Source organism: Antedon mediterranea, chromosome 4, assembly GCF_964355755.1.
Source record: "Antedon mediterranea chromosome 4, ecAntMedi1.1, whole genome shotgun sequence".
NCBI lineage: Eukaryota > Metazoa > Echinodermata > Crinoidea > Comatulida > Antedonidae > Antedon > Antedon mediterranea.
The window spans coordinates 11,836,786-11,864,165 of NC_092673.1; the positions used below are offsets into that span (position 1 = coordinate 11,836,786).

The 27,380-nt window shown below is 33.7% G+C and overlaps 1 protein-coding gene across 2 annotated transcripts; it reads left to right on the forward strand.

Annotated features, from left to right (window-relative positions):
- On the forward strand, window positions 1-27,363 carry LOC140046635 (phytanoyl-CoA dioxygenase domain-containing protein 1-like). 2 transcript variants are annotated; one of them, XM_072091330.1, is made up of 10 exons: window positions 3-172; window positions 3,001-3,240; window positions 6,774-6,926; window positions 9,866-9,941; window positions 13,563-13,666; window positions 18,202-18,286; window positions 19,097-19,222; window positions 21,094-21,204; window positions 24,681-24,807; window positions 25,696-27,363. In XM_072091330.1, exons 3-10 carry the CDS (start codon window positions 6,867-6,869, stop codon window positions 25,739-25,741), a joined length of 735 nt encoding a protein of 244 aa, XP_071947431.1. In that variant the 5' UTR covers window positions 3-172; window positions 3,001-3,240; window positions 6,774-6,866; the 3' UTR covers window positions 25,742-27,363. The 2 variants fall into 2 exon arrangements, with proteins under 2 accessions (XP_071947430.1, XP_071947431.1); XM_072091329.1 differs by lacking the exon at window positions 3,001-3,240 and having other exon boundaries at window positions 1-172.
- Window positions 27,364-27,380: the final 17 nt, after the last annotated feature.

A 27,380-nucleotide genomic window follows, 5' to 3' on the forward strand; every position in this document is an offset into this window, starting at 1 on the left:
GCTCTCGCGCATCATGCAAAGATAGTGTAGGAGCCTAGGTAGACTATCTTTTCTTTATGGCGCAATGAATACCTCTTGGACTGCTGACAGTACTATTACCACTGACTGACTCCTCTGCCTCGAATATATTATTAATAATACAGTAATGTCAACAGCAGCTGAATGTCAAAAGGTTTTTTTTTCATATTAAAAATAATTGCATTATACAACATTATATTTATAATTAGGCAGGCTTGTTACCTCGCTAGTAGAGGGCCCATTATAGCCTATGTATGGCTCCATGTATGGCCTAGGCTAGGTAGGTAGGCCTATTATTAAGTATAATTCGACAAGGATAGCTAGATAGGTAGGGTAATACGGATCCATTCCTAGTAGGATGCTAGTCAAGTCGCCCCATACATAGTCGCAAAGTCGCCCCAAAACAAAGTTGCGGCCCGACACAGTTGCCCCATCTCAAAGTCGCCCTGACACAGTTGCTCCATCGCAACAAAGTCTCCCCTTTTCTTCGCAAATTCACCCCTTCTCATAGTCGCCCCATGCAAAGTCGCCCCTAAACGTTAAAATAGTTTACAAGTGCGTAAAATTACGTTGCAATTGATATTCTTGGGCAATTTGAACACAAAATAACACGGGTGTATAGGCATAAAAAGGGGAAGCCCCGTCGTGTAGTACTAGCTAGGGTAGTAGTCTCAGGTCTCAGAACATCGATTGGCAACGCTCCCATCAGAGAGGAAGCCCCGACGTCATTTACTTAATTGTTGCGGGCACTTAAACGATTTGCTAGCTCACCAGCGGGGAAACCCCGTAATTACTTCGAATGTTATGATGATGTCGGTCGCGTTCGAAATCGATCGCGTTTAATTTTGATCGCAATATGATCTAAATTATTTTTGCTTTGGTCGATGAATATTTATTATTAATAATTAAATTGTTTCAATTTTTTATTTTACAGATCTAGGAGAAAGATGTGTGCCTTAAAAAAATGACAATTTGTAAACATAGTTTAAGATAATAATATTATTCGAAATTTAACAGTACATAAATATTTGAGTGTGAAATTTTATAGGAATCATATAGGCTACATCTGTTACTTTTATTTTATATGCAACAAACTACGCAAAACAATTTTTATTATTAATAAACATTCAGTTTACTATTATTAGTATTAAAGTAAACATTTAAATGATTAAAAAGCCCGGAAAGGCAATCCCATCATTATCCATTATAAAGTTGCATCATCACCACCAAATATGTCGTAAAAATGATAACGTGCGTGTGTGTATTCGTAGTGGTCCGTGTACGTATTATTCCGTGCCTCTTCACCATAGTCTTCACTGTCTTGTTTAATTTAAAATTAAATAAACACCCGATATGAGGATATTTATTACGTATGGCAATTGGATTGTTTTATAACCAAAAGGGTTGAAAGGAATTTCTTCAGTAAAATGATCATAGTCATTGTGCACTGTTGATTGAAAGGCGACTCACAATTTCTAAAACCAATTGGAGCTGCGCCTTCTGTGGCTGCTAAGTGTTTCTGCTTACCGGGGATTCCCCTGTTTAAAAAACACGCACACAATATTGTACAATGGATTTTCCATGGTCAAAATGTAGTGTCTAATTTTACTAAAATACCTGCATGTAAAACGATCATATTGTCGATGAGATTTTTTTTTTTAGTATTTTTTTTTTCTTCATTTTGAAAAAATCATAACCATAATAATATTAAATAACAATATACTTGTCAAAAAATACAAATGATCAATAAGTAGCCTACAACACTCATTGTCTTACATAACGCTGTTTGTTTTAACTACTATACGATAGGCCTAGGCCTACTATATCACATTTATACATTCATTATCTTATTATCCTAAAAAATGAGCTGGTATCCACTTGTAGGTTGAAGAAAGATTTTTCTGGAAGTCGGTATTAAAAGCACGATGGTTCCTTGGTAGCATATTTAATAGGGTGTCCAAATAGCTTTAAAGCAGGAGATAATTCATCTTTCCTGGAATATTTCAGTAGTGCAAGAGCGCTTTTGCTAACTGTTCTTTGCCTGGTAATTTGCGATTTGAAGATGAAAAGCGGATTAGCTTTTACATGGATTTGACTGTACTGTAGCTTCAGCTTTCCCATTTGATTGTTGGTGATAAGGTGAGCTGTATTTTATGGTGAACTGCCAGTTATGAGCGAACTGTTTAAAATCGTTGGGAGGGGAATGTGGTCCTCCGTCGCACCAAAATACCTCTGGTACACAACATTAGTTACAGAATATTTTATTCTTAGCTTACTTGTTTACTTGTTTCCCGTACACTTTCGTCTATGGGATCGAGGCAAAGCACTCAGTGCTTAAAAGCCCCTCTTAGCAATAAAATCATATTCTATATAGGGTGAAAACTTCAGTGGGTGGTTAGACCATGCGACGTTAAGTTTTGCTTTGAACAAGTTCACCGTAGCACATGAAACTACATCCGTAGGCAGAGCATTCCATAAGAGAATAACTCTCCTGGAGAACGTGTCCCTCCTAATATTAAGACGAGAGCTTTTAAACTTGAGTTTATATGGGTGTCCACGGGTCCGAGATTCTAGATCAAATTAAAAAAATGTGTTGATCGAAATACAAACTATCGATTTAACAATCCTAAAAACTTGGATAATATCCGCTCTCTGCCTTCGATATCTCATGGTAGGAAGACCAAAAATTCTCAAACGTTGTTCATAAGGAATATTACGGTACCTAGTCGTAGCTGATGTAGTAGTAACCTTACCCATATCTTCGATAATTGGCCAGTCAGTTAGGCAATTAACTACGATCAGATAATTTCTACTATTAACAAAGGCAAAATCTGGTTGTTTAGGGTTTCTGGATCAGTGGTTATCTGGGATTGACAGATAATTTATCCTGACAAAATTTACAATGTGATTTCATGTTCTGTATATCTCGATCAATGTTCGGCCAATATACTATCATACATGTTCTGTCTCTTCGAACTCCAGGATGTGCATGATGAAGCTTGTTTAGCATGATTGGTCGAAGGGCTTCTGCATCCATATACAATATCTTCAACTCAGTCAACAGTACTTCTTTAGATTATCAGGCATACTCTTCTTTGTTGCTGGGAATTCATCTGTAGATACAATTTGATATTCATTGTCATTGTTTGCGGCCTTCAATATGTCAAGCAATCTGGCATTATCAGCGTCAACACTGTTCGTGGATGCTCGAAAGGGCCCAAGGTAGGTATTGGACTAGATTCTTGTACCGTTATTTATTCAGCTATTGGTTCATCTAATGTACTTGAAGGATTATTTCGAATTTCAAATTCTTTATTTGCAACAAAGTAAACATTATCGAATTTACAATATTAAAATAGCAATAATAAATATTTAAAATTACAAGTACATTACAACATATAAAAATGAAATTAAATTATTTAAAACATAAAAAATGATAAAATATTTAAAATTGTGCAGCAGCCACTTGCGCTACCTGTTTTACTGAAAAATACTACGGACTTGAACTACCATTTACCAAATAAAAATCCAGTGTTCTCTAAAAAGACGGCAGAAACAAGGCCACGCCAGAGAGGGGGCAATATTTGTACTTGTTCCCGGCATGATCTGCGCATGGCCAAAGAGACCGTTCATGGCAAAATCAGGAACGTGTTTTGACAAGTTTATCACTCGTCCGCGCGGTGCATGACGACGATGATCAAGAGTCAAGAGTGGTCACAGTTGAATGATTTTGTCCTAGGCTATGTTTCGTGTTCTTCTGCTGATGCAAAAACTCTAGGCCTATTCAAAGGTATTTAGCGATGGGCTTATATAGCCGGGCTTATAGCATCCATTATGCTAAAATACCTGCAAAATTTGGCGATAAATCGTGACATTTTGACACGGGTGGGCGGGCCAGGGACTACTAATTTCACCCTGTCATTTCCCACACTTGTGCTACCAACTCTCCATAATTTGCCACACTTGTGCTACCAGGCCCTCGAAAATATACCCGTAAATGCGGCACCTCCCCGTATGGAAATATTTAAGATGTCTTTGTCTTTTGCACCACCAATTTGAGTCTGTGTTGAATAACTGGGAAACTTCTTTCTGGTAACACTGTTTAAAAAAAATTTTAGTAGCTCTGTTGAATGCATTTCGAAGAACATTATATGATTCCATGTGCCTTTGTTTCAGTGCGAAGTTTGCGAATGAGACCTTTATATTCAGCAGTAACCAATGGTTTATCTGTGTTCATCTTCATGAATTCTTTTAGAGGAATAAACATGAAGCATGCCACCAATGGAATCATATTGGAGCTTACAATTACATGATTTAATCGCGAAAAGATCTTGCCATCTAATGCTGCTTAGCTCTTCCGCAAAAATTAGCTTGGCCTCTTTTACCCCTTTCACACGAAAACTCTGGAGTGATCTCCGGAGACACCCCGGGGTTTATCACCATTCAAAACGTTGAGAAACTCCAGAGATACCCCTTTCACACCAATCTAGCAACACCAGGGTTTATAAAATAAAATTGTAAATGTCGCCCTCTATTTTGTTTGTTTACATAGCGACGATCATTAGAATCATTTTAATTAATAATATTTTTTAAATTTAATAATTACTTTCAAAAGTCTCAGAAGTAATATAATGTTTATTGATACTACTTATTATTGAAATAAACTAAAGCAATGAGTAATCGTGTGAGGATGACCTTTTGACCTAAAACTCCGGAGTTTTGATGTTGGTACCTTTCACACCAAAACACTGGGGTGTCCCCGCAGTTCGCTCTCCGGAGAATGTTCAGCTGTTCAACCCCGCAGTTTTAAACTCCGGAGTTTCTTGATTTTACCTTTCACACCAAAACAGCGGGGCGTCAACTCCGTAGTGTCTCCGGAGTTTTGCTTTTGGTGTGAAAGGGGTATTTGTTAACAATTGCCATTGACGCCTCAACGCAAAGTCATAACAATACAAAGACATACAGAATACACAAGACAATGAGTTAGTTATTGATCATTTATTGACAAGTATGTCTATTGTTATTTTGTATTACTTTTTCAAACATATGAATTCCAGGAGAAAAGCCAGGAGGCACCCTTAGTGTTAGCAGACGACAACAATTTGTACATTGGAGAGTTCGTGCGAGCCCTCAAATTTTACACGAAACAAACAATCCAATTTATTTTAGTACTCAACTTCCAACTCAACTTATCGATTTATAGTGTTATTAAAAATCATGTGTGTTTAATAAATATACAAGTTTTCTTTATACATTATAATGAAATAAGAAATTAAATATAAAGTGTTCTTTTATTCACAATATCTGTGTTACTTGAAACCCGGAAGTCAATGCAGTTCGTGTGATCGTACTGTTTACAAATAACGATCCTAAATTCTCACTATTTATGGTTACATGGCTAATTTCTGAAATATACAAAATATACTAGGTAAGAGTTAATTATAATAACAAATAATGTATTAGTTTCTTGTTGACTTAACTGTTGAATATTTTGTAAAATACAGAAATATGAACTCTCTATTTTGTTATGATCAGCGTAGTAACAAGTGAGATGGTGACCCGCACGGTTCAAAGACGTTGTTGAGTGCGGTCGATTTCAGTCGAACTTTGGGCCTAGACCTAGGCCTAGACAGGTGCTAGGCCTATACCTGACCATAATCCATACTGTACTAATGTATGCCCAGTAATCTTCCATGATAAAATGTTATCAAGTATTTTATAACATTATTCTTAATATTAAAATTGTGTGATATTTAATTGTACCCTTTGTACATTTTTTTTCCCTGTCAAATACAACAACTTCTGTAATAATAATTAATGTTTTGTGGTGAAGAAGAATAAATATAGAATAAAAGTTAAATTTTTCAAACTTTATATAAGTTAAATTTACCACTAGAGCATGTTAAAATAACATGTAATTGATATTATTTGGTTATCCTAGGCCCTAGGACCATACTGGGTGATACCGGGCCCTACTGCATATAGATTAGTTTGACCGCCTAATCCTCCGAGCTAGAGAGACTTACAGTAGTCTACTTCTACTAGAATACTTTAAGAGAATAGCTGCGATCCTCTTGCTGCCGGGTGGATAGGTTTACCACGGTAGTGATGTGATTTATTCAGGCCGCACTTAATACTTACTACCGTGCCTTATGAGTCAACTAACTACTGTTGTTCAGTGTTGTAATTGTAATTGGTAATATCAACTGTTTTACTTATTCAAACATTCCAATCAAACAATTATTCTATACACATTTTTTAATTAAATTGAAATATTTTATTTATACTGGGCGACCTCTTCAGTCAAAGACTGGTCTTCCAGAGGGCCCAGTTATAATCAGTGGCTGTGATGTACTAATACACCAGTGTATAACCCCTACTCGTTTCGAAAGATGTACTAGGTTCTTTAAAGTGCACACGAGCTAGATGTGTACAAACTATTTACCATAGAGGAAGGACTTAACCATTATTCAATGATAAATGCCTACGTTGACAGCCAGACTACATACATCTCATAGACTCTGTTCTCCCAGACGTGCTTTAGGGTTTGAGCATGCCCAGTCCGAGTTTCCAAAAAAATAACCATTTTTTCAGTCGTAGTAAGTTATAAGCTTCTGCATGGGATACACTTCTAAGCTTTCGTCCTCTTGAATATAAAAATTATTTTTAGATTATTTTGTAATATACATTTTTACAGTAATTGTAGGTGATATTGTATTGTATTTTACTGTAATAATTTATACTACACTTTTTAGTTTGAAGAAGATGGATATCTTGTCATTGATAAATTTTTATCAGAAGCTGATATCAAAGAATTGAAGGCGCAATGTTATGATATTGTCCAAGAAATGAAACCAAATGAACACACAATACAAACATTTTCAACAACTGAAGATGACCAGAATAAGGTAATTTTATATAATAATAATTAATATAGGAATTTATCATACTGTAGATTATCTATTTCATGTATCCTGTTTTTTTTACCAAATATATTCTGTAATGGAAAATAAAAACATAAGTTTTAAATTGACCTATTTATCCTGTATACCATGCATATTTATATTGTAATTAAATAGTTTGTAAAAAAAATGACCGGAAGTAATTGACTTTTGACCTAATAAACATGATGTATGCATTTATTTTTTTGAGCATTTATCGGAAATTAAGTGTGGTACTGTAGGGATTAAAAAATGGGTTTTTACATATTAATTATATCACTTGTTTCTTGAGTATCTAATTATCAAATTCACATTGGTTTTTATGTATAAATATTATATACTTTATAGTGTAAGTAAACACATTCATCTATCTAAACAACTTCGGAAGATAGTAAAAGTTACAGTAGAATTCAGTGCACTGCATTCATTTCCTTAGTTTTGCTCCTTCAACATAAATGTTTCGGGATATGAGAAGCAATCTTCCAATACTAACATTGTCTGCCATTCTGCTAAGCCAAGGAACCAATTTAGGGAGTGAATACACACTTGACGATACACTAACCTACAACGTTTATTTTGTTTGTATTTATTAATTAATGCAAACGTTGAGAAGCAACTGTCAGTAATATAGTTTATTTGTATATTATTATTATGTGTTTATAATCTAACAGTAGGGCCTCCTACACTCACAGTAATAATACATTTTATTTGTATATATGTTTATATTATATCTAACAGTACAAACACTCACAGAAGAAATTTGCGATTCAAATGGCGACCAAAAGTGGTTAATAGGTGCTTAAAGTTTTGTATAATAGTATTTATTCTCTAAGGGCCCATAAATTTACCTACTTGTGTTAAACCTATACCTCCATGGTTAAACCAAATAATTTGGAATGTGCCATTCATCTCAAATCAATACATGTATAAACGTATACGTATACGCAAAATAGTATTTTTTAAAGAAAATTACAATGCTGTACTCGAGCTGATCAACCAGTTTTCAGCCATTAAAAACAATTATCGTAGGAGGAGATACTATAGGAAAATTTGAAGCATCCCCGTATTATTGTGTGTGGGCATTTTTCAAGATGGACATCCATTAGACAGTGTATACCACAACCAGAAAGACCACTATTATTTGAGGAAAATCGTTGAACCTAAATTTGTTTTAATCGTCAATACCGTAACTAATTATCGAACTCAATTTAATTAGTAAACAGGGTTACATCAGGTGGTTAAAATCGGAACCGAGTATGAAGTAAACATTCTAGAAATAACGCATGATTTAACGAATTTTTCCCTTCTGTAAATTTATATATAGATATCGACACTATGCACAACATTAAATTCACCACCGAAATCATGTCCAACAGCACCATACACCGTTCTACAGGAAACTGACACACACTGACCTGTCTAATCACCCATTACAACACAAACTCAGTATTATCAATACCCTTGTGGATAGATGCGAAAACATAGTTTCAACACCTCAAGGACAGAAACAGGAAATGGATCACATCAGGCAGACCTTAAAGAATTGCGATTACCCAGATTGGACGTTCAAGAAGGTAGAACAATAACAACGATGTAAACTTGAACAAAATTTCATCAAAATCACAACACCAACTAAAGAAAAATCATGTTGCAACATCAGGGTTCCATACATTAAAGGCCTGTCAGAACGCATAAAGAGAGTGTTCAACGAGCATCAAATTGACACCTTCTTTATTCCATCCAACAAGATCAGGCAAAACCTAGTTCATCCCAAAGACCGGGTCGAGAAAGATCAGGTATGCGGTTGCATCTACAAACTAGAAAGCCACTCCGAGAGTGCATACCTCCTCCTACATAAGATTTCTCCAGGAAAATATATATATATTTTTGTGTGTCTTAATGCTGTGTGTGATTTAGGCTAATTTCACTACAAGCATGTGTATGTGAATTTGGTGTAATGGTTATGTAACCAGCCTTTCAACTAACAATAGTTTCAGTTGACTAACAACAGAACAGCAACGCCGAAAACAAACGGGTGAATTTGAAAAGAAACTATTCGTATCAAAAAACCTGTAAATTAAATCGAATTATCTTTTAAAAGTTCAGTGGATAGCATATATGCTATAGGCTTTCATTTGATACCATGCATGTTGTCTATTGACATCTTAAAGAATACTTTAACCAAAAATGTTTAGGGTCAAAGGTCAGTAAAAGCGTTGTCATTTTTTTGCTAAAAGTTGTGTTAGACCAAATATAAATATGTATATTCTGAACAACAGTTGAGAGAAATGCATACAAATCTTACTCCGGTCCTAGACTACACGTATTTCAGTCAATGCCTTCCAAAGTGATAGATACAATCAATAGAAATCTGAATCCATTGGGAAGGCATTGAACACAATCTGAGTTTCAATCTTTCAAGCTGGTACTCGGATCATATATTATAATATCTCATGCTCAGATAAATAAATACAGATATGTCAGGCCGGGGTATATTTAACAGGAAATCAATTTCTTTATTTTCTATTATTTGTGTGAGTGAGTGACCGAGCGGTTAAGACAGTGGAACCGTAATTACGTAGCCATAACATCGGCAGGGGTTCGAGGCTCACTCACTCCATGGTTCTGGTGGTAGAACGAGTCTTCTCGGATAAGGACTATAAACCGTAGGTCCAGTGTACACATCTAGCTCGTGTGCACTTTAAAGAACCTAGTACATCTTTCGAGACGAGTAGGGGGTTACCCCGGTGTATTAGTACATCACAGCCACTGATCACCAACTGGGCCTTCTGGGAGACCAGTCTTTGACTGAAGAGGTTACCCAGTATAAATATAAATTTCAATCAACTATTTCATATTTAGTACACTATAGTACAATTTAATAACTCTTAAGTTTGTTTTTTCAGAAAAGAAACCGTTATTTTATGGAAAGTGGGGACAAAATACGATTCTTTTTTGAAAAGGGTGTGCACGATGAAAAAGGTAATAATTTTACCCTACAGTACACAAAAACACACATACATTTGTAGACCACTTGTAGAACAAGAAGTGTATGCTATCTGACTTTAAAAGATTGAAAATCCTTCATGTATGACTGGATTTGATCCTCTTTGATATATATATTTTTGTCATGCGTTAACTTGAAGTGATCAGAAAGATTAACGTTTTAAATTACAAATTGAAATATTACATTTAATAAGTTTTTTTTTAATTAAAAAAAAAATGTTATTGATAGATAAAAACCTCCACTAAAACGAAAGTTGACTCTGATATGAATAAAATTTTCACCAAGTGTCAATATAAAAAGACTTTCGGTTTTTAATCTGTGATCAATCACTTAAAATGGACCTGAAATGGAATTTCGATTTTCAAGAAATTCACACATGTTATTTAAATGTATCAAATTAACACAAACCCATACAAATAAAAACAAAATGTATAGTATTTTGAGTAAAAACGAAATTTTAAGATACCATGGTAAATTAGCGAAAATTACTCACGCCATTGCAATATTCTATTTCAACGGCCGTCGGAAGCCTCTATATTCACGACGTCACATATACACACGATGATATCGAGAGCGTGTATGCCGCCCGATAGTCAGTGAATGATCGACGGCCTGGAAAGATACGGGAAGCGTTGACACTAATACTAATTTATTCAATATCTAATGTTGTTGAAATATAGGTCCCTAAAATGTACTTCGTTTGTTCTAAAACCCGAATTTAGAAGGCCTACCTCCCAAACCTTTACTAGGCCTAGGCCCCCAATCCAGCGCGCGGAGTCGATCCACCACCCACATCATGCGGCGAGGCTCCGTTTCATGTGCATCCAAGGACCAAAGCGATATCAACAACTTGCTACGTTCATTGTCAAGCCAAAGTAAAATATGAATAAAATTCGTTTTCGAACTGCCTGATTTGTGACAAATAAATTATCATCTCATATTACTAATTTAATTCTGCTAAACTAAAAACTAAAGAAACTAGGGCCTAACACATTTTAGCAGTATAAATTACGAACGATATACAAAATACACGAACGGAAAATATGGATACGCATCATTGCGCACGGAGCTGTATCCCGGACAACGTTGCCAGGCCAACTTCGGTATTGCCAGAAAAAAAACGTTGATTTTAAGATTTTAAATCGTCATTTACTCGATGAATAACCGTTTATACGGTAATAATTTTATCTAAAAAAATTCTAAATACGTTTCTGCATATGCACAAGCATTTTTTAGAAAATACTCCATAGATTTCAAGAGTTATAGCCAAAAAACTGCAAATTGTCCATTGGAGGGATAGGAATATATTCGCAAAGTGACGTCACCCGCGAATTTTTTTGATTTTCAAATGGGGCTTTCCCCAAAAGGGCCAATTTATATTTTGTAACAATATACATTCTAGCAACACCTAATAGCCCCCAAAACATCATTCTAAAATGAAAAAAATCGAAAATCCATTTCAGGTCCATTTTAAATTTATAAAATCATGCGCAAGTCTTGTTGCGCAACTCTTGACGTTTTTCAAAAATAGGAGGTGCACAACTTCATGTAAATGTCGATATGTTGATAAAGTTACGAAATGTTATGTTTAGACGTTTTACAGAAACACAACGCGCAAAAATAGGGTGGAAATAAAGAAGAATAATACAGAAAAAAAAGGAGGTTATCAGCCAAGGTGCGGATAACTATTTACAGTCATAATCTTGTGAAGAAAAATCATGTCAAGAGCACTCTACTGTCACAAAGCAGATCAAGTTTAGTAGTGGGCAAGCCTTAGTTAATAAGTGATTAAATTTACTCAATTCGGTGAGCTTGACATGGAGAAATAGAATTAAAAATAACAGTGCAGAACTCTAAGTAGGCCTAATAATGGTATAAAGATAAAAGAGCCTTTCCATAACTTAAGAGTCTGCAATTTCTCTAGATCAGGCCCAGCATTTTGTTGGCTTTGGAAACAATTGAATTAACATGAAAGCAAACATTTAATTTAGAATCTAAAAAAATGCCAAGATCTTTGTGAACTGGAAGAGTATCAAGGACAGGTTTATTTTTTTTAAAGTGGTGGATAACACTTTTAACACTTGTCAATATTAAGCTTAAGTTTCCAGATTCTAGAAAATGTACTCGAGACGTTCTGGGGTAGGACTGCGTCCTGTGGAAATGAGATCACTCTGAACAACTTAACATCATCAGCAAATAATAAGATTGCGAGTGGTTGAAATAAACAGGGAGATATTTAATGTATAAATTGAATAACTAATGGCCCCACTGGATAGTAAAACATCTGGCTCGTACCGTGGAAGGGAATTGGAGACTCCACCACGTAGTATCCAAGAATACCATGATTGTTCATAATAAGAGAAAACCTAACAGTGTTAAGGCAGGGAGTTGTTATTACTAATAACAACTCCCTGGTTAAGGAGAGTAATAAATCCTCACTCGGTATGGATACCATGTACGACATTGGACCAGATCGTAATACTGCTACTGACAATAATTCCGAGCAAATAAAAATTGCAACTTGGAATGTCAGAACTATGAGGCAAGAAGGAAAGAGTTAGAGAGAAAAAGATTGAATATTGATGTAGGAAGATTTCGAACAGTGTCGTCATTACTATTGCAAGACCATTTAAAATTACACTTAAAAAAAAGTTTAAATAATATATTTGAAAGATGACATCACATACGGTAATCATCAGCTACCAATAGCCTATAAAATGATGTAATAAAGCTTTTCTTGAAGCTGGGTTCACACAAACCACCAGCAAACTTCAGACGAAAGCATAAAATCAGAAAAAAATTAAGCAAAAGATGTAATGTCCCCAAAAAGCATGCAGATTAACTGACTTTGGACACTTTGTATGAGTTAGGTTATCTGTGCAAATTTAACATCATGTATGTAAAAGAAGAATCTTTGACCTGGAGTAAATATTTTTTTAGTGTTGAATTGTGTCATATTACTAGTATAATATATGTATGGGACCCACGTTTATTTTAATTTTTTTAACATGATGACATCATCAAAATTAACACATGAAGATAGCAATCGTAAATCCGCTCCTATTTTAAAATATGAAACAAAATATAAGTCTCCAAGACCCCAGCCGCACCATTTTGGAGGCTGAGTTAAGAACATTTTGGAAAACAGTGCTCCTATTTTAACAAGGGACTTTAAAGTCAGAATTTAATATTTCTTAAACTAAAATCAAATTAAATGTTCATTTTAATTTGCCACTAAACGAAGCATGTTCGTCTGTCAACAACGACAGGGGCTAAAAGGGCCAGTACACCAAGTATGTAATCCCCTACTCTTCAGAAAGATGTACTGGGTTCTTTAAAATGCACACTCATAGCCAGATATGTACACTGGACCTCCAGCTTTAAGTCCGTATCTGAGAAGATTTGTTCTACCACCAGAGTGGAGTGTCTGAGGCGCGTTGCGGTGTATATAACAATAAATACTGTATGAAATTGGTGGATAAATTTCACTAACCTGATAACTACATGTGAAAATGTAGTAAAGAAGTATAGTTGTTTTCATTTAAATAATTGCTTTACTGTGCATGTTTATTATATGTGGATGTTTTGTACTGTAGGTGAACTGACTACTAATAAGCATCAAGCTTTAAACAAGATTGGACATGCTTTACATGAGTACTATCCTGTGTTTAAAAACGTCACACACTCTCAAATGATTCAGGTTAGATTTTGCAATTTCATATGGGATTTTTTCGTTGCATTTCTAAATTCACTATACAGTAGATTTTATAATTTACAATATAAATAATACAGTGTCAAAATATGCAGTGTGTCTTTTGTTAAAGACCTGCAATTTTTGACGTTTTGTAAAAATAATGCATATAAATAAGTTAAAAAACATTAAACCAGGTCATTTCATAAATGTGCATTCTAAAGCGTGGTTCTCACTAGCGACGCAACGCAAGGACGTAACGCAACGCAAGTGAATTGACCAATCACAAGCGATGGCTTATTCGCTTGTGATTGCTAACTGTCTATAACTTCGCTTGTCATTGGTTAAAACGCTTGCGTTGCGTTTACGTCCTTGCGTTACCTTCTAGTGGGAACTAAGCTTACAGTTAATTATGATTAAAAGAGAAAAACAATGCACTACCTGTATCTCAAAATGGCATCAAAAGTTCTCTTGTAGACGTTTATAGACCTAGCTTAGTTGGGCTTAGATTTGTAGGCCTAGCTGGTAAAGAGCGGTAATGTATGAACATCGTACGCTAGCTATAGGCCTAGCCTGACGCTGTCATGTTGTTGAATTAAGTTTCTTAATTGGGCAAGACCTGGTATTTTAACTTAAAAGTTATGGTTTTTTATTTGTTTACCCTTTCACATGATTGATTGAAGTGGGTGCATCACATCACAATGTGAAAATATCTATCCGTGGGATGCATGTTGGCATTTATAATTATTAGAATCGACTTATTTTTCACATTTTTAACCATTTAAAGACGAAAACAGTTATCACAATAGGTCCATATGGTATTTATTTTTACATATTTACATAACATCTAGTGTGTGACTCTAAATTAGGTAAAAAAATGTAGGTCTAGTGTCTTTAATCCTAGAAGAAAATTTATCAAATTTATTAATTATTGATCTACCATATCATTCATACTAACGGAACATAATTTGTACAAGTAGTTAGTCCACACACACCTATGCGCAGAGCTCTGCCGAGACAAGCTGGTCACACACATACTGCACTAAGAAGGCACGCCGACTATGCTAGAGTTTATATACAAACCAGAAACAAAAGGCTCATTTTCATATACAGGGTTCAGACGTATAAAGTGTAGGTGTAGGTCGACACTACTATTGCAGTGTAATACGAAAAGGTCAATAATTGCGGCCTACATGGATTGCAAATAAAAAAGAGCAAGAATCTCCATTCAGAACACTAATTATATACAAGTTGTCAAACAAACATAATTAAGACATTGGCACAAATCTTCAAACAAGGAAAACAATCCACCAAAAATTAGAAATATTACGAGATTTAAACCAACACATTACAGATTACAGCAGCCCCTCAGTGAATGCATAATATAAATAATGAACTCTGGTAACACACACAACCATTATGGAACAATACTATTATGTGAGACTATAAATAATGTTAGGGTAGGGCCCCAAATGGATATTTCCACAAAAGGTTTGCATTGTGTCAGCCTACCATATCCCAAAAATAAACCAAATAAACAATTATTAATGACAGGTATGTGTGCCTGCTCATGATGCACCTCCCTCAAGAAAATTGCTGGTATAGTATTTAGCAAATGTTGTACCCTTAATATAAAAGGATTGAAATATTTAATTACAGGTACCAGCACATGTCTTACTTCCTGGCACACAATACCCTTGCTTTCACTATTTATCTATATGATACAGGTATCAGCAAAATGCTAATATTGTTGGTCATTCCATGTCAAATCAACCAAGACTACGATCCAATATGTGAAAAACCAACTAAGAAAATTAGGCTTATAGACCAGGAGGAAATCAAGATAGATGTCATCCAGCTCGGAAATTTGTTGCATCATATTTTATATACCATTTTAGAATGCTGATTCCAAATGTTATACGGGTGCCGTTTTTGAGCAAAACGATCTTGACCAATTTTCACATACTTCTCAATCTCTTGATTCCGTGTCGTTCTGTTGCTGTTTACATCGATAATGTGACCAAAATCTTGCCATCTGTCAAACGTATTAAGAAATGATAAGCCAGATAATAATACACTATACTATTTTATTACTATATTAAATATGTGAATACAGTAAATAAAACAAATTTAATTTTGTTAACAATAATTATAAATACTATAACTTCATTGCGTGACTTATTTATACCTTTGAAATATTAGCAGATTGAGGGCATTTTACTTTATTATTAAGGTTATAAGATTTAGTTAAAAGAAACTAATCAAAGCTTAACACCAACATAAAAGCAGCATAAAAAATAGTATAATTATGAAATATGCCATACTATATGTTGAAATAATTAATTTAAGGTAATATGAAGAAAAATTTAAAAAGAACGATGATAAATGCCACGCTGTTGTTAACTATAAATAAATAAAATAATTTTTGAGGAAGAAAAATACATTCTAAATATGACACACATGAGCCTCCCCCCAAACCTCAATTCCATACATTAAAATAGGAAATATAAAAAGTGTCTATCACCCCTTTCTCACCAAAACTCTGCAGTGATCTCTGGAGACACTCCAGGATCTGTGACCATTCAGAACGTTGATAAAACTCTGGACATACCCCTTTCACACCAACCTAGCAACACCAGGGTTTTAAAAATAAATCATAAATACCACCCTCTATTTTGTTTGTTTACATAGCGACGATTGAATCATTTTAATTGATAATAACAAACAGGATTAAAACTGAACTTACAAACAAGATTTCCAACCAAGAATTTTTCCATAAAATATATCATTTCTACTGTTGTTACGTTAGTGGTTAAATGTTGTTTCATTAGTTAATGTAGGCCACTATGTAATGTTGTGTCATTTTTTTGTTAAAAGCAAAATTCCAGCTGATTTAGTGTCTTTAGGATGTAAAGTAATGAAAAAAATATGTTGCCATTTTTTTAAAAAAGCTTAAAGGGTGTCAAATCCAAGATGGCCGCCAATACGTAAAATATCCAATAAATGTACCATATTGGACAAAGTAACACCCATTATGAATGATATTTTAAGTTTATATGGGTTCTCTGCTATATAAGAATGTATTATAAACCTATATTCATTAGTATTCTGACATTTTGAATTTCAAAATGGCCGCCATTTTTTAGAAATGGATAACATTTTTTATAAAAACATGTGCAAGTTATGATGTTGATTGAAATCACATAAAATGATAGGCCTATGACAACAACATTGGTGATTAACACAAATGGTGGCCATTTTAAATTTCAAAATGGCCGCCACTCTCTAGTCGAATTCCATTGCCGTATCGACAGTTTCACAATCCCTGTTGTGCTATTAATTTATTACGTAAACTATTTGGTACAGATTTGCATGCAGGTACGATTTCTTTTTTTTGCAAATTACCTTTATACATTATTAAATATATACAAAATAAACAATAAAGTATAGTAAACTGAGTATTATATAAAACCGTAAAATTCAAGTAACAAAGTTTAGCTACCAACGTACGCTATCTTCATGTGCTGTTTGCAAAAAGTGGGACTGCCCCTTTTCGCGTTCGTTGTAGTATATCAGGATGCAGCAGTTCGGGTCGTATCGTATACGGAGGAACTTGTTTATAAATGATCAAATACGCTGTCGTATACGGTTCGTATATGCTGATTATGCGGACAGGAACTTCGGAATTGACGTATACGTTTTGTATACGAAGTGGACGTCCTATACGAAACATAAACAAAACATTGCATATGTTCGTATACGGCTTTTTGTAAAGGGTATGATCGTTTTGAATAAAGTTTAGAGTGAATTAGAATATGGTTTGATTTCTTTCATTTATACTCATCATCCTATAGTATCAAATTACCAAATATCGTCGACAGTGCGGTGGCTATGGAAACGGCAGCCTTTGTTCAATACCGCTAGTGACGGCACGCGTTGTGACTACCCTCGACAGGAGGAAGTCTGGAGCGGTTCCACAAAGGCTTTTACTGTTACGTGTCATGTTACTCGATTTTCCACGTCTATGTTTTCAGTACTGTATGTTTTTTTAGTGGCTACAGTACTTGAATTTCTGAAAAACATCGTAACTACGAAATTCTTCAATCTTAAACATTTTTTTTAATAATCTGTTGAACTTAATATTAGGTATATGTCCTTGAAAATTTAAAATATTGACATTGAATGTCCTTGAAATGTCCTGGAATTTTACTAGCTCACAGGTGTACGAACCCTGGTTAGTGGTTAATGTTACATTAGTGGTTGATTGTTACGTTAGTGGTTAATGTTACATTAGTGGTTGATTTTTGTTACTTTATTGGTTAATGTTACATTAGTGGTTGATTGTTAGTGGGTGATACCTTTATGGAAATAAGGGGCCCACGAAAATCGTCAAAAAAGGTTTGTCAAAATAGATAGTTTTATTGCAGGTAAATAATATAGTTAATCTGATTTTGTTTGTATATCTGTTATTAGATAAAGATAGTAAGTATAACCTCAAGCTATATATTGTTCCACTGTATATTCTTTTCGTTTTCTAATTTTAGAAAGTTGCGAAGAATCTAGGCTTCAAGAAACCAGTAGTTGTACAAAGTATGTACATCTTTAAACCACCTCATGTTGGAGGAGAAGGTAAGACTTTATCTTTCCAATTTTATAATTATGACAATTGTTAATGTATGATTATGAGTTTCAATTTAATGAGTTTAACTGTTTTATTGGTCTTTCTATAAATGCTGCATGGACAGGTATAGCATTTCATAAAATATATAAATGAACTACAACAAAATATTAGAAAAACACATATAGATCATCAAAACACATTGTATAAATACTAATTTGAAAGTTTAACAAAAGCTGTTAAAATACATATAAAAAGCAGGTAAAATGAATTAAAGCACAGTAGTTTGCTAGGAATCTAATCTTGTTTTATATTTATAACATTTGAATTGAAAATGTGTTTCATTTGGTACAAATGTGTTTCATTTGGTAAAAATGAATTTTATGATGACATCGCAGCCTATGTTGGTGGGCAATTCCAGATATATTGAAAACAAGAGCAATCGACCAATCTCTGCCAGGAATAAAAAGATAAAAAGGATCAAGAATCGTCTTGTAGTTTTGACCTAAAAATTAGTAAAATAATAAAAAGCGTCTTTAGTTTAAATGTATGTCTGTAGTTTAAATGTGGTAAAGATCCATTTGTAGTTTGGACATACAGCCTAAAATTAGTAAAATATTAAAGTGGTCCAAAATTTTTTGGAGTCGTCAGTGACCACATATCTAAATCTGTGGAGGAAAAGGAAATAGATTATTAGATGATGTGTTGGATCATTCATGAATTTGTATTTTCAGAGTGTCATTGTCAGAGATTTGTCTACATTTTACCATAATTAAGAAGCTATATTTACCAAGCTCTATCAATGTTTGTTTTTTGTCTAGTTGTGCCTCACCAAGACTCAACCTTCCTTTATACACAACCAATGAAAATCATGGGCTTTTGGATACCACTGGAAGATTGCACAGTGAATAATAGCTGTCTTCAATTCATACCTGGCTCCCATAAGGGTAATTTTATTAATATTTGTTGGTATATGAAAGAAAATATTATTACATAAAACCTGAAAATGTTAATTTTGAGCCCTTGTGATTAAGAATTATAATATTTTGTTATACTTCATATCAATCATGTGTTTCATTATTAGACCACTCTACTTAAGTAGTTTTTATCCATTCAGGTACATATGCTTAATTCGTTTTGATAAACCCACAATTCTCTGTGATGGTTTTCGCGCCGCGCTTCCAGGTAGTTATATTCCCAGAGGACATAATCAATAAGAAGCTTTATCAAGCGAAAGCTATCTACGGCTGACATTTTTTTAATTTTGTAAACTAATTTATAGGTCCAAACTGCTGGACCCAAAAAATGTCTGGGAAAAGAGAGTCTGTGAACGATTTTTATTCTCGCCCTTCGATTGGTTGACGCGAATCAGCACACTGCGGAAGAATTTTCTCATGTGTGTGTGCCTTGAAGTCGCATTGTTTTTAAAGAATACATGTCCAGCACACGTCGGGAAAAAATGTATTAAAATTCTTTGAATGAGGTTAAATAAACACTCTTTTTTATTCAATAAACATGTAATATTATATTTGATTGAATTTTACAATGTTGTTACAAAATATATTACTAATTGCCTACTGACTAAAAACTATTATTTTCGGCGAAGTTTTGGACCCTTTTTCCTCGGAAACTAAGTCAGATTTTTATAATTCTTTCTTTATTTTAATATTGATGCAAAATATTAACAGGCAATGTATGCATTGTTTTCCCTAGGTAGTAGGCCTATAGACTAGTATTAGGGTTTAAAATGCTCCTACCCTGGAATAATTAATATAATAAATCATTACAGGTATATCTAAAGAAAAAACAATGAACACCTTCCCGTAGTGATTTAAAATGATGGTCATTTTGATACCTGAAACAGTATGCACTATGCACAGTATGCGTGCAATAGGAAAAAGTGAGGCATTTAGACTTCATTTTAGTCGAATCCAAGATAATGTTGACATTTATTATAAATATTAAAGACCCATTCCCTACAATTTGTGACATTTTGTAAAAATAATGCATAATTACTTTAAAAACATTAAACCAGGTCATTCCTTGTCTTAAATGTAAGTTTTATGGTAAATTATGATAAAAAGTGAGAAACAATGCACTACCTAAGTAGCTTGCAGTGAATGACCTCTCAGGGACGGTCTTTAGGCCTAGCCTAGCTTGGCTTAGTTTTGTAGGCCGAGCTGGTAAACATTGGTAACATACGAACATTGACCTAGCCTGACATTGTATAGTTGCTGCATTAATTGTCCTTCTATTTTTGCCAGACTCTGTTGATGCAAATTGGGGAAACCCGGTATTATCGCTGACAAGTTAGGAGTCTCCCATTTGTTCTGTTCTCACGATCGATCGAAAAGTGGGTGAATTACAGATGAAAAACAAAAATATCAATCAATGTGCAATGCATGTTGGGATTTACAGCGGGCCGCTAAAATTATTAGAATCAACTTATTTTTCACATTTTTGACCGACGCAAAAAGTTATCTACATAGGACCATATAGTATTTATTTTTACATTAAATGTAGTTTGTGACCTTAAATTAGATCTAAAAAACATAGGGAATGTGGAAGCATGTAGTAGAAATAATGTGAACAAGCTTACACATACTCTCTCTCCCCTTCTCTCTTATATAGATAATAAACCTAAGAGTCTGGTTGTCTACCAGCCAACCCATGTCTAGAAAATATATTTGCTGTTAAAAAGAAAGTTGTAATAAAAGATGGTCACTGATCTTGATCAGGTCCAAATCTTAATCCCAAAAAATAAAAAAAATCACCATAAATAATTCAATTTACTTATTTATTTACTTACTTTTTTCAGATGGAGTAAGTAGAAGGATGATTCGAACTGAAGATGGTTTATCTACAACCTTTGTGGGTCCTCATCTTGTATTCAACAATGAAAAATTCATTCCAACTGAAGTGAAAAAAGGTACCATTAGTATTTAAATACATTAGAACCCCTAAGAGGACAGCTTCAGTACCAAAAAAATAAACAAACAATAAGGGTATCAAAAAACTTAAATTGTCCCGTTAATTTTTAAAACAAACAATGTTTATATTGTTTAAAAACATTCTATAAATATATCCTCCTTGGCAGAGGTAATTTACAGTTAAGTCCATGGGCCAGACATTTTTGCAGTATCAAAGCAGTGGCAAATCCATTTTTGGAAGGGTTATTACAGTATGTCTACTTTTCAGAAATCTATGATAAAAATGTCAATTCTACAGCTTAATAGTCTTAATAGCAGCTTTAGCCAACTAAAAGCCCAGAGGAAATAATCAATAAGAAACTGTATCAACAAATAATAAAATAAATCATTATATCTGAGAACAATGATTAAAAATGTTTTTTGTAAGAAATATTTCTTGTTTTTGTTAATAAATTTTGAGTTGGTGCGTAACAGAGTAGTGTTCGCGCACATTTCTGTTGACCATTGGATCTTAATCATGAATCAAATCATGAACTTCCACTTCTAATGGAAGAGGGGCGCTAGTTGGGATCACGGCTACTGTTCCACTTGTCTTAGTATCTTGCATATATACATACATATATCACCTGGACCTATAGCTTTGTGAGCAATTTGGTCTGATAGCGTAAGTGGTAGTTCTCTTTCATGCTTTGCCACTGCTTCCTTCTCGTGCATCTTTGCTACCTCTGTCCATTTCAATATTGAGTAAGTTTTTGGTATGGTCTTTGTTTTCGAGGTTTCTAAAAAATAGGGATCCCCTAAACGTAATATTGATTTTTTTTCAAGGAAAATAAAAAACAGAGACCATTCTCCATTCTATTGCGGTTTTTTTAGCCTTTGATTTAGTCATATACTATATTTAAAATTTAAATTTTATTAAACACAACACACATACAAACTATACAATTTTGTTTATTATCTCTCTGAATTATTAGGTTATATGCATTAATGCATATAACCTCTTGGTTCTGTCAGGATCTTTATTTATTTATTTATTCTTTCCTTAGCACTATTTTGTCCGTGAATTATCTTGGCATCATTTTCATCTAGCTAAGTCAATTTTTCAGAGTATTTTCCTTATGGCCAGGAATCGATGTGGTTATGTTATCACGGTGCGCAATCAAAAATTACGCTGTCTATGCGCGATTTTACGAAATCACGTTTGTAATCATATCTTCACAAGCATGAATCACAATTAAACAAACTTTGGTACTCATAAATTTCAGGTCATATTTCATCATATGGCAATACAATTACGTGCATAGCGCATATAACGCATGCGTACGCGCGCTTAAAATTTGTAAAATTGTCAAAATTTATTTTCGATGAAATTAGAGTACATTTCAGGCAATTTAAAAAATTGCCATGAGTGTGCAGATTTTTGCACGCGCACTGCGCGTTAAACGTTAATGCGCATTATTTTTGTCCGATTTCTGTTGTACAACCTTTCTTTAATAATATCATCAAATTTTATTCACTTTTCAATGCTAAATTGCGTTATATGAGCACGTCAAAAGTGACAGGCTACGCACATGTTAGTTAAGAAAATGGTGAAAATATGCTAAATTTTAGAATTAATATAGATTGTCAGAATGCTCGGGAAAACCTGTTTTTTATTTCATTTTCTTGAAGTGTATGTATCATATGTATGATTTATTATGAAATTAAGAGAACAAAAGTTGATTATGTCATCATTAATTGCATATTAAATTAAAAAAAATTAATTTCGACAATAAAACAAATTATGACATTTTCTTAGGCCAAAATAACAAACTTAACATTAACTTTCTTCCTTCAAAAGTTCATATATTAAAGTTAAAAGTATATAGTTTGACAGTGCATCATTTTTTTACATTTTTAAAGATGAAATCATCTATATATAAATTATGGTTAATTCTGACATAGGCGAGCACAATGTAAAAACTTCGGTACAAATCTCCGCCTAAGATACCTACCTTATCTATCTCAGATGTACCGCGAAACGTAGATTTGATAACATTAGTTTTCACATCGACGCTATTTTTCCATTTTTGTCTTTTACAACGACAAAATTTAGCATTACCTATCGAAATTTGTGGATATCACAGGGTTATTTTCACACACTCGCGCTGTTGTTCAACTGGCTTCCGGGTCCGTCACTTCCGGCAAAATGGCCGTTGGTGGCCCCATTCAATATTAAATACAAAAATATTTTAGTGGTTCAACGTATTGTGAACTAGGCCTACTGCAATTAATTTGTTTTAGATATTCAACTAATCAATTATATTGATTAAAGGCATTTACTTTACGTGAACTACAATTTGTTTTAGTAATTTAACTATTATTGAAGGCCTTTACTTTTACGTGCTACAATGTGGTTTTAGTGATTCAACTGAATCGTGAACTCCAATTTATTTGTTTTCGATATTCAACTATCAATTATAAAGGCCTTTACTTTACGTGAAATACAATTTGTTTTAGTAATTTAACTAATTAATTATGCTATTTATTAATCATTTTATCAAATTTAGGTGCGATTCAATGTTACTATAGGAGGCTAATTGAACTAATTATTTATGGTATTTATTAATCATTTAATAAAAATTTAGGTGCGATTCAATGTTGGTGTCTACTACGACCGATATATAAGTAGGCTACGAAAGTTGTTATTTGATCATTTTGTTCCAAAATTTAACAAATTGCTGTGGTCATGATATTATATTGTGATAAAAATGCCCCGCTCACTGTCACCCACTTTGATAAACTATGCTTTTGGTCTCTTGGTACGGTCAAGTTAGAGACTGTTTCGGTGATTTATGACCCCTATTATTAACGGTTTTCTCCTGTGTGTAACGTTCAGATAATATATATAATACGGGATATAATACTACAGTATGTATATTATATATACTATAATATGTATATTATACGTATACTGTTTACAACTATTATTATTTGCATCTTACGTTCTTATGATTAGTACCAATTACTCATCAGTCATATACATAGGTGTCAACCGGGCCTCAATTTTCAGAGGCGTTGGTCATGTTTTCGAAGACCAGTCTGGTACACCCACTAGAGGGTGCGTGAGCGAAGCGAGCGAACCCTCTAGTAGTAAAAATTTATAATTCATTGCGGTATGTAATAATCTATTTGCACCAAAGTGGTTACTGCATAGTAAATACACGGAGGAATCTTTCTACAACTTTTAGTCAGTTGTGTATGGCTCGGTGGTCTGTGCTCGTGTCTATGGCACTCAAGGTACCGAGATCGAGTCTCACCTTGGGAAACGAAATAAGTTTTTTTTTTATTATCCGTATTGTTTGTTCAATTTTATTTTTTAGTGTATAGATTATACACATAATTTATAATGAAATCTAGTTTCTTAAGCTATCTTACTATATATAGTGGCTGTTTAAAGTTTATTGCTATATTTTTATTCGTCATTTTTTTAAAGGATCTCTAGTTTTGATTCATGGTGAAGTAATACATAAGAGTGATCATAATCACTCTGACAAATCCAGACATGTTTATACATTTCATATTGCCGAGACTGAAAATACGGAATGGAGCAAAGATAATTGGTAGGTACAGTAACATTCATATTTTTAAAAAATAATAAAAATAAGTTACAATAATAAGTGTGAAAACTAGCTGATACCTAGACAAAACTGTCTTGACTCACTCCAGCGGTGGATCCAGGATTACCAAAAGAGGCGCTCAACTGTAGACAGTCAACACCAATATGATGGCCACTCTCACATTATAAATGTATTGATTTTTATTTTAAATAAGAAAACTGAGATAGGTCCACTAGCCAATTAAAAGGTGACATGTCCCCCTATATTTTGAGCAGGGGCGGATCCGGTCGCCAACCAGTCACAAAGTATACGAGACAGAGCACCCCATGGTGGGGCCTGTGGCGAAGCACGAATTTTGTTAAATGACACCCCAAGATGGATCGCAGGGAATAATTTCGCCAGTGTAGCATAGCAAAAAGCTATACAAAACAACAATATTGCTACACATTTCTAAAATTGTGTAGCAAAAAATAAAATACAAAACTATGTTTCTTGACTCAAAAATCAGTTTGATTAGCAATTTTGCTAATCAAAATTACAAAATGAAATTTGTCCCTGGATCGGAAATGGTACTCAAAGACATAAAATTCATGATAAATGGCACCTATAGTTGGCCGGCCCAGGAAATGACACTCTGTTAAAGACTAAATTAGCATGGCGCTGAACAATGTGTTTTAATCAAAATTGAAAGTATTTTTCTCTTGCACTTTTTTTTTTATGGTAGGATAATTTTTTTGGTCCAGATTTATAGAGAGGGAGTGTGTAGGGCGTGCCGTCTCTGGATCTGCCACTGCACTCCCTCATAATTTATAAACTCTATCTGAAGAGAATCTGTTTACGAGAAGAATAATTATTTAATGTTTAAAGTTATAAAATGTTTATTACTTTCAGGTTGCAAGAAACCAACAGCCTGCCCTTTACCCCTCTATATCAGTGAATAATATAATCAATATAGACTAAAGGTATTTTTATATATTTACTGTATTATTATTATCAATTTCATACAGTACATTAGACAAATTTTAAATAAATATAGATAGAATGTTTCTTATAATTATTTTAAAGATGGTGTGCATATTAAGAAATACAGTAACTATTTTCGAATTAGATTAGTTACAAACCCTCTTTATAATGTTTTTATGCTGCCAAAATGTAATCTGTAAATATAGCTGTTGACAAAAGCCACACAGATAAAAGGACATAGTTACAAATTTGAAATACAATGATTTATTCAATGATTTTAATTGTTCTAACAACATAAAAACTAATCATGTTAGATTTTGAAATGTAAATCTTCAGAATATAATTCACTTGACTATATATGCTTATGAAAAGATTTAATTTTCAGTTGATATTGAACTAGAAAATTACAAGATTGCCAGCTTTCATTCCGAGAGAAATTGTGTAAAACCTCTACATCTGTCATGTCCATATATGTCAGTCTATAACCTTTCGCCTTTGAAATATCTCTCATTCCTTGTCTTAAATGTACGTTTTATGGTAATGGTTATGGTACCTAGCTGGTAAACAGCAGTAACGTACGAACATTGTATGCTATAGGACTAGCCTGACGTTGTATGTTATAGGACTAGCCTGACGTTGTATGCTATATGACTATCCTGACGTTGTCTAGTGCTGCATTATTTCTATTTTGTCAGAATCTGTTGTTACAAATTGGGGAAAACCTGGTATTTTCGCTGAAAAGTTACTATTCTTTTATTTGTTTTCGCCTTTACGATTGATCGAAAGTAGGTGAACCATAGAAGATAAAATTAAAAAATCAAACCATGCGCACTGCATTTTGGAATGTACAGCGGACCGCTTAAACTATTAGAATCAATTTATTTTTCATTTTTAACCATTTTAAAGATGAAAAAAGTTATCTCAATAGGACCATAGTGTTTATTTTTACATTAAATGTAGTTTGTGACCTTAAATTAGACCTAAAAACGTATAGAATTGGAATTTAAAGATTGGAAGTTTGATCATGTGACACCCATTTCCTTTACTGGCTTCCCATTTCTGACATCTCAATTGAAACAATTTCACAATTATCAATCTCACCTTTGTTCATCCACTGGTAAACTCACCCTCCAAGTGCCTAATAAACTTGGCAAATTCCACAGCTGTACCTTTCCTTTGGAATGCATTATACCTCATTGTATACACAACAGGACCACAATGCAAAACAGGTATATTCAACTTGATTGTATATAATCCTGTATAAATATGTTGTTAAATAAATAAATAAATAAATTCAGCTACGTTGAACCAGTTTAAATCTGTTCTTCGTTTGGATTGTAAACCACTGTGAGACCTTTTGGTAAAGAGTGCCTCTAAATATTCATATTGTTATTATTATAGTTTGGCCACATATTTAGATTTTAGGAATGTCCATATAGGAATATTTCTATATAGTGCAAAAACTATGAGTAAAAAATCAACCTAAATTTGAAATTTGAAATACATGATAATGAACAGGAAAATAATATTACTGAAGTTGTTAGCTAGTCGCAACATGTACTGTTTTACGATTTTGTGTTATAGCCTCCAAGCCACAACAACTGTCCTTAAAA

Bases quoted from the DNA above. Each gene is read 5' to 3' on its own strand.
- LOC140046635 (XM_072091329.1), top strand. From the start codon at position 146: ATGTCAACAGCAGCTGAATGTCAAAAG. The intron at 9,942-13,562 runs GTAATAATTTTA...TTTGTACTGTAG, and splicing joins GGGTGTGCACGATGAAAAAG to GTGAACTGACTACTAATAAG. The intron at 18,287-19,096 runs GTAAGACTTTAT...TTTTTTGTCTAG, and splicing joins ACCTCATGTTGGAGGAGAAG to TTGTGCCTCACCAAGACTCA.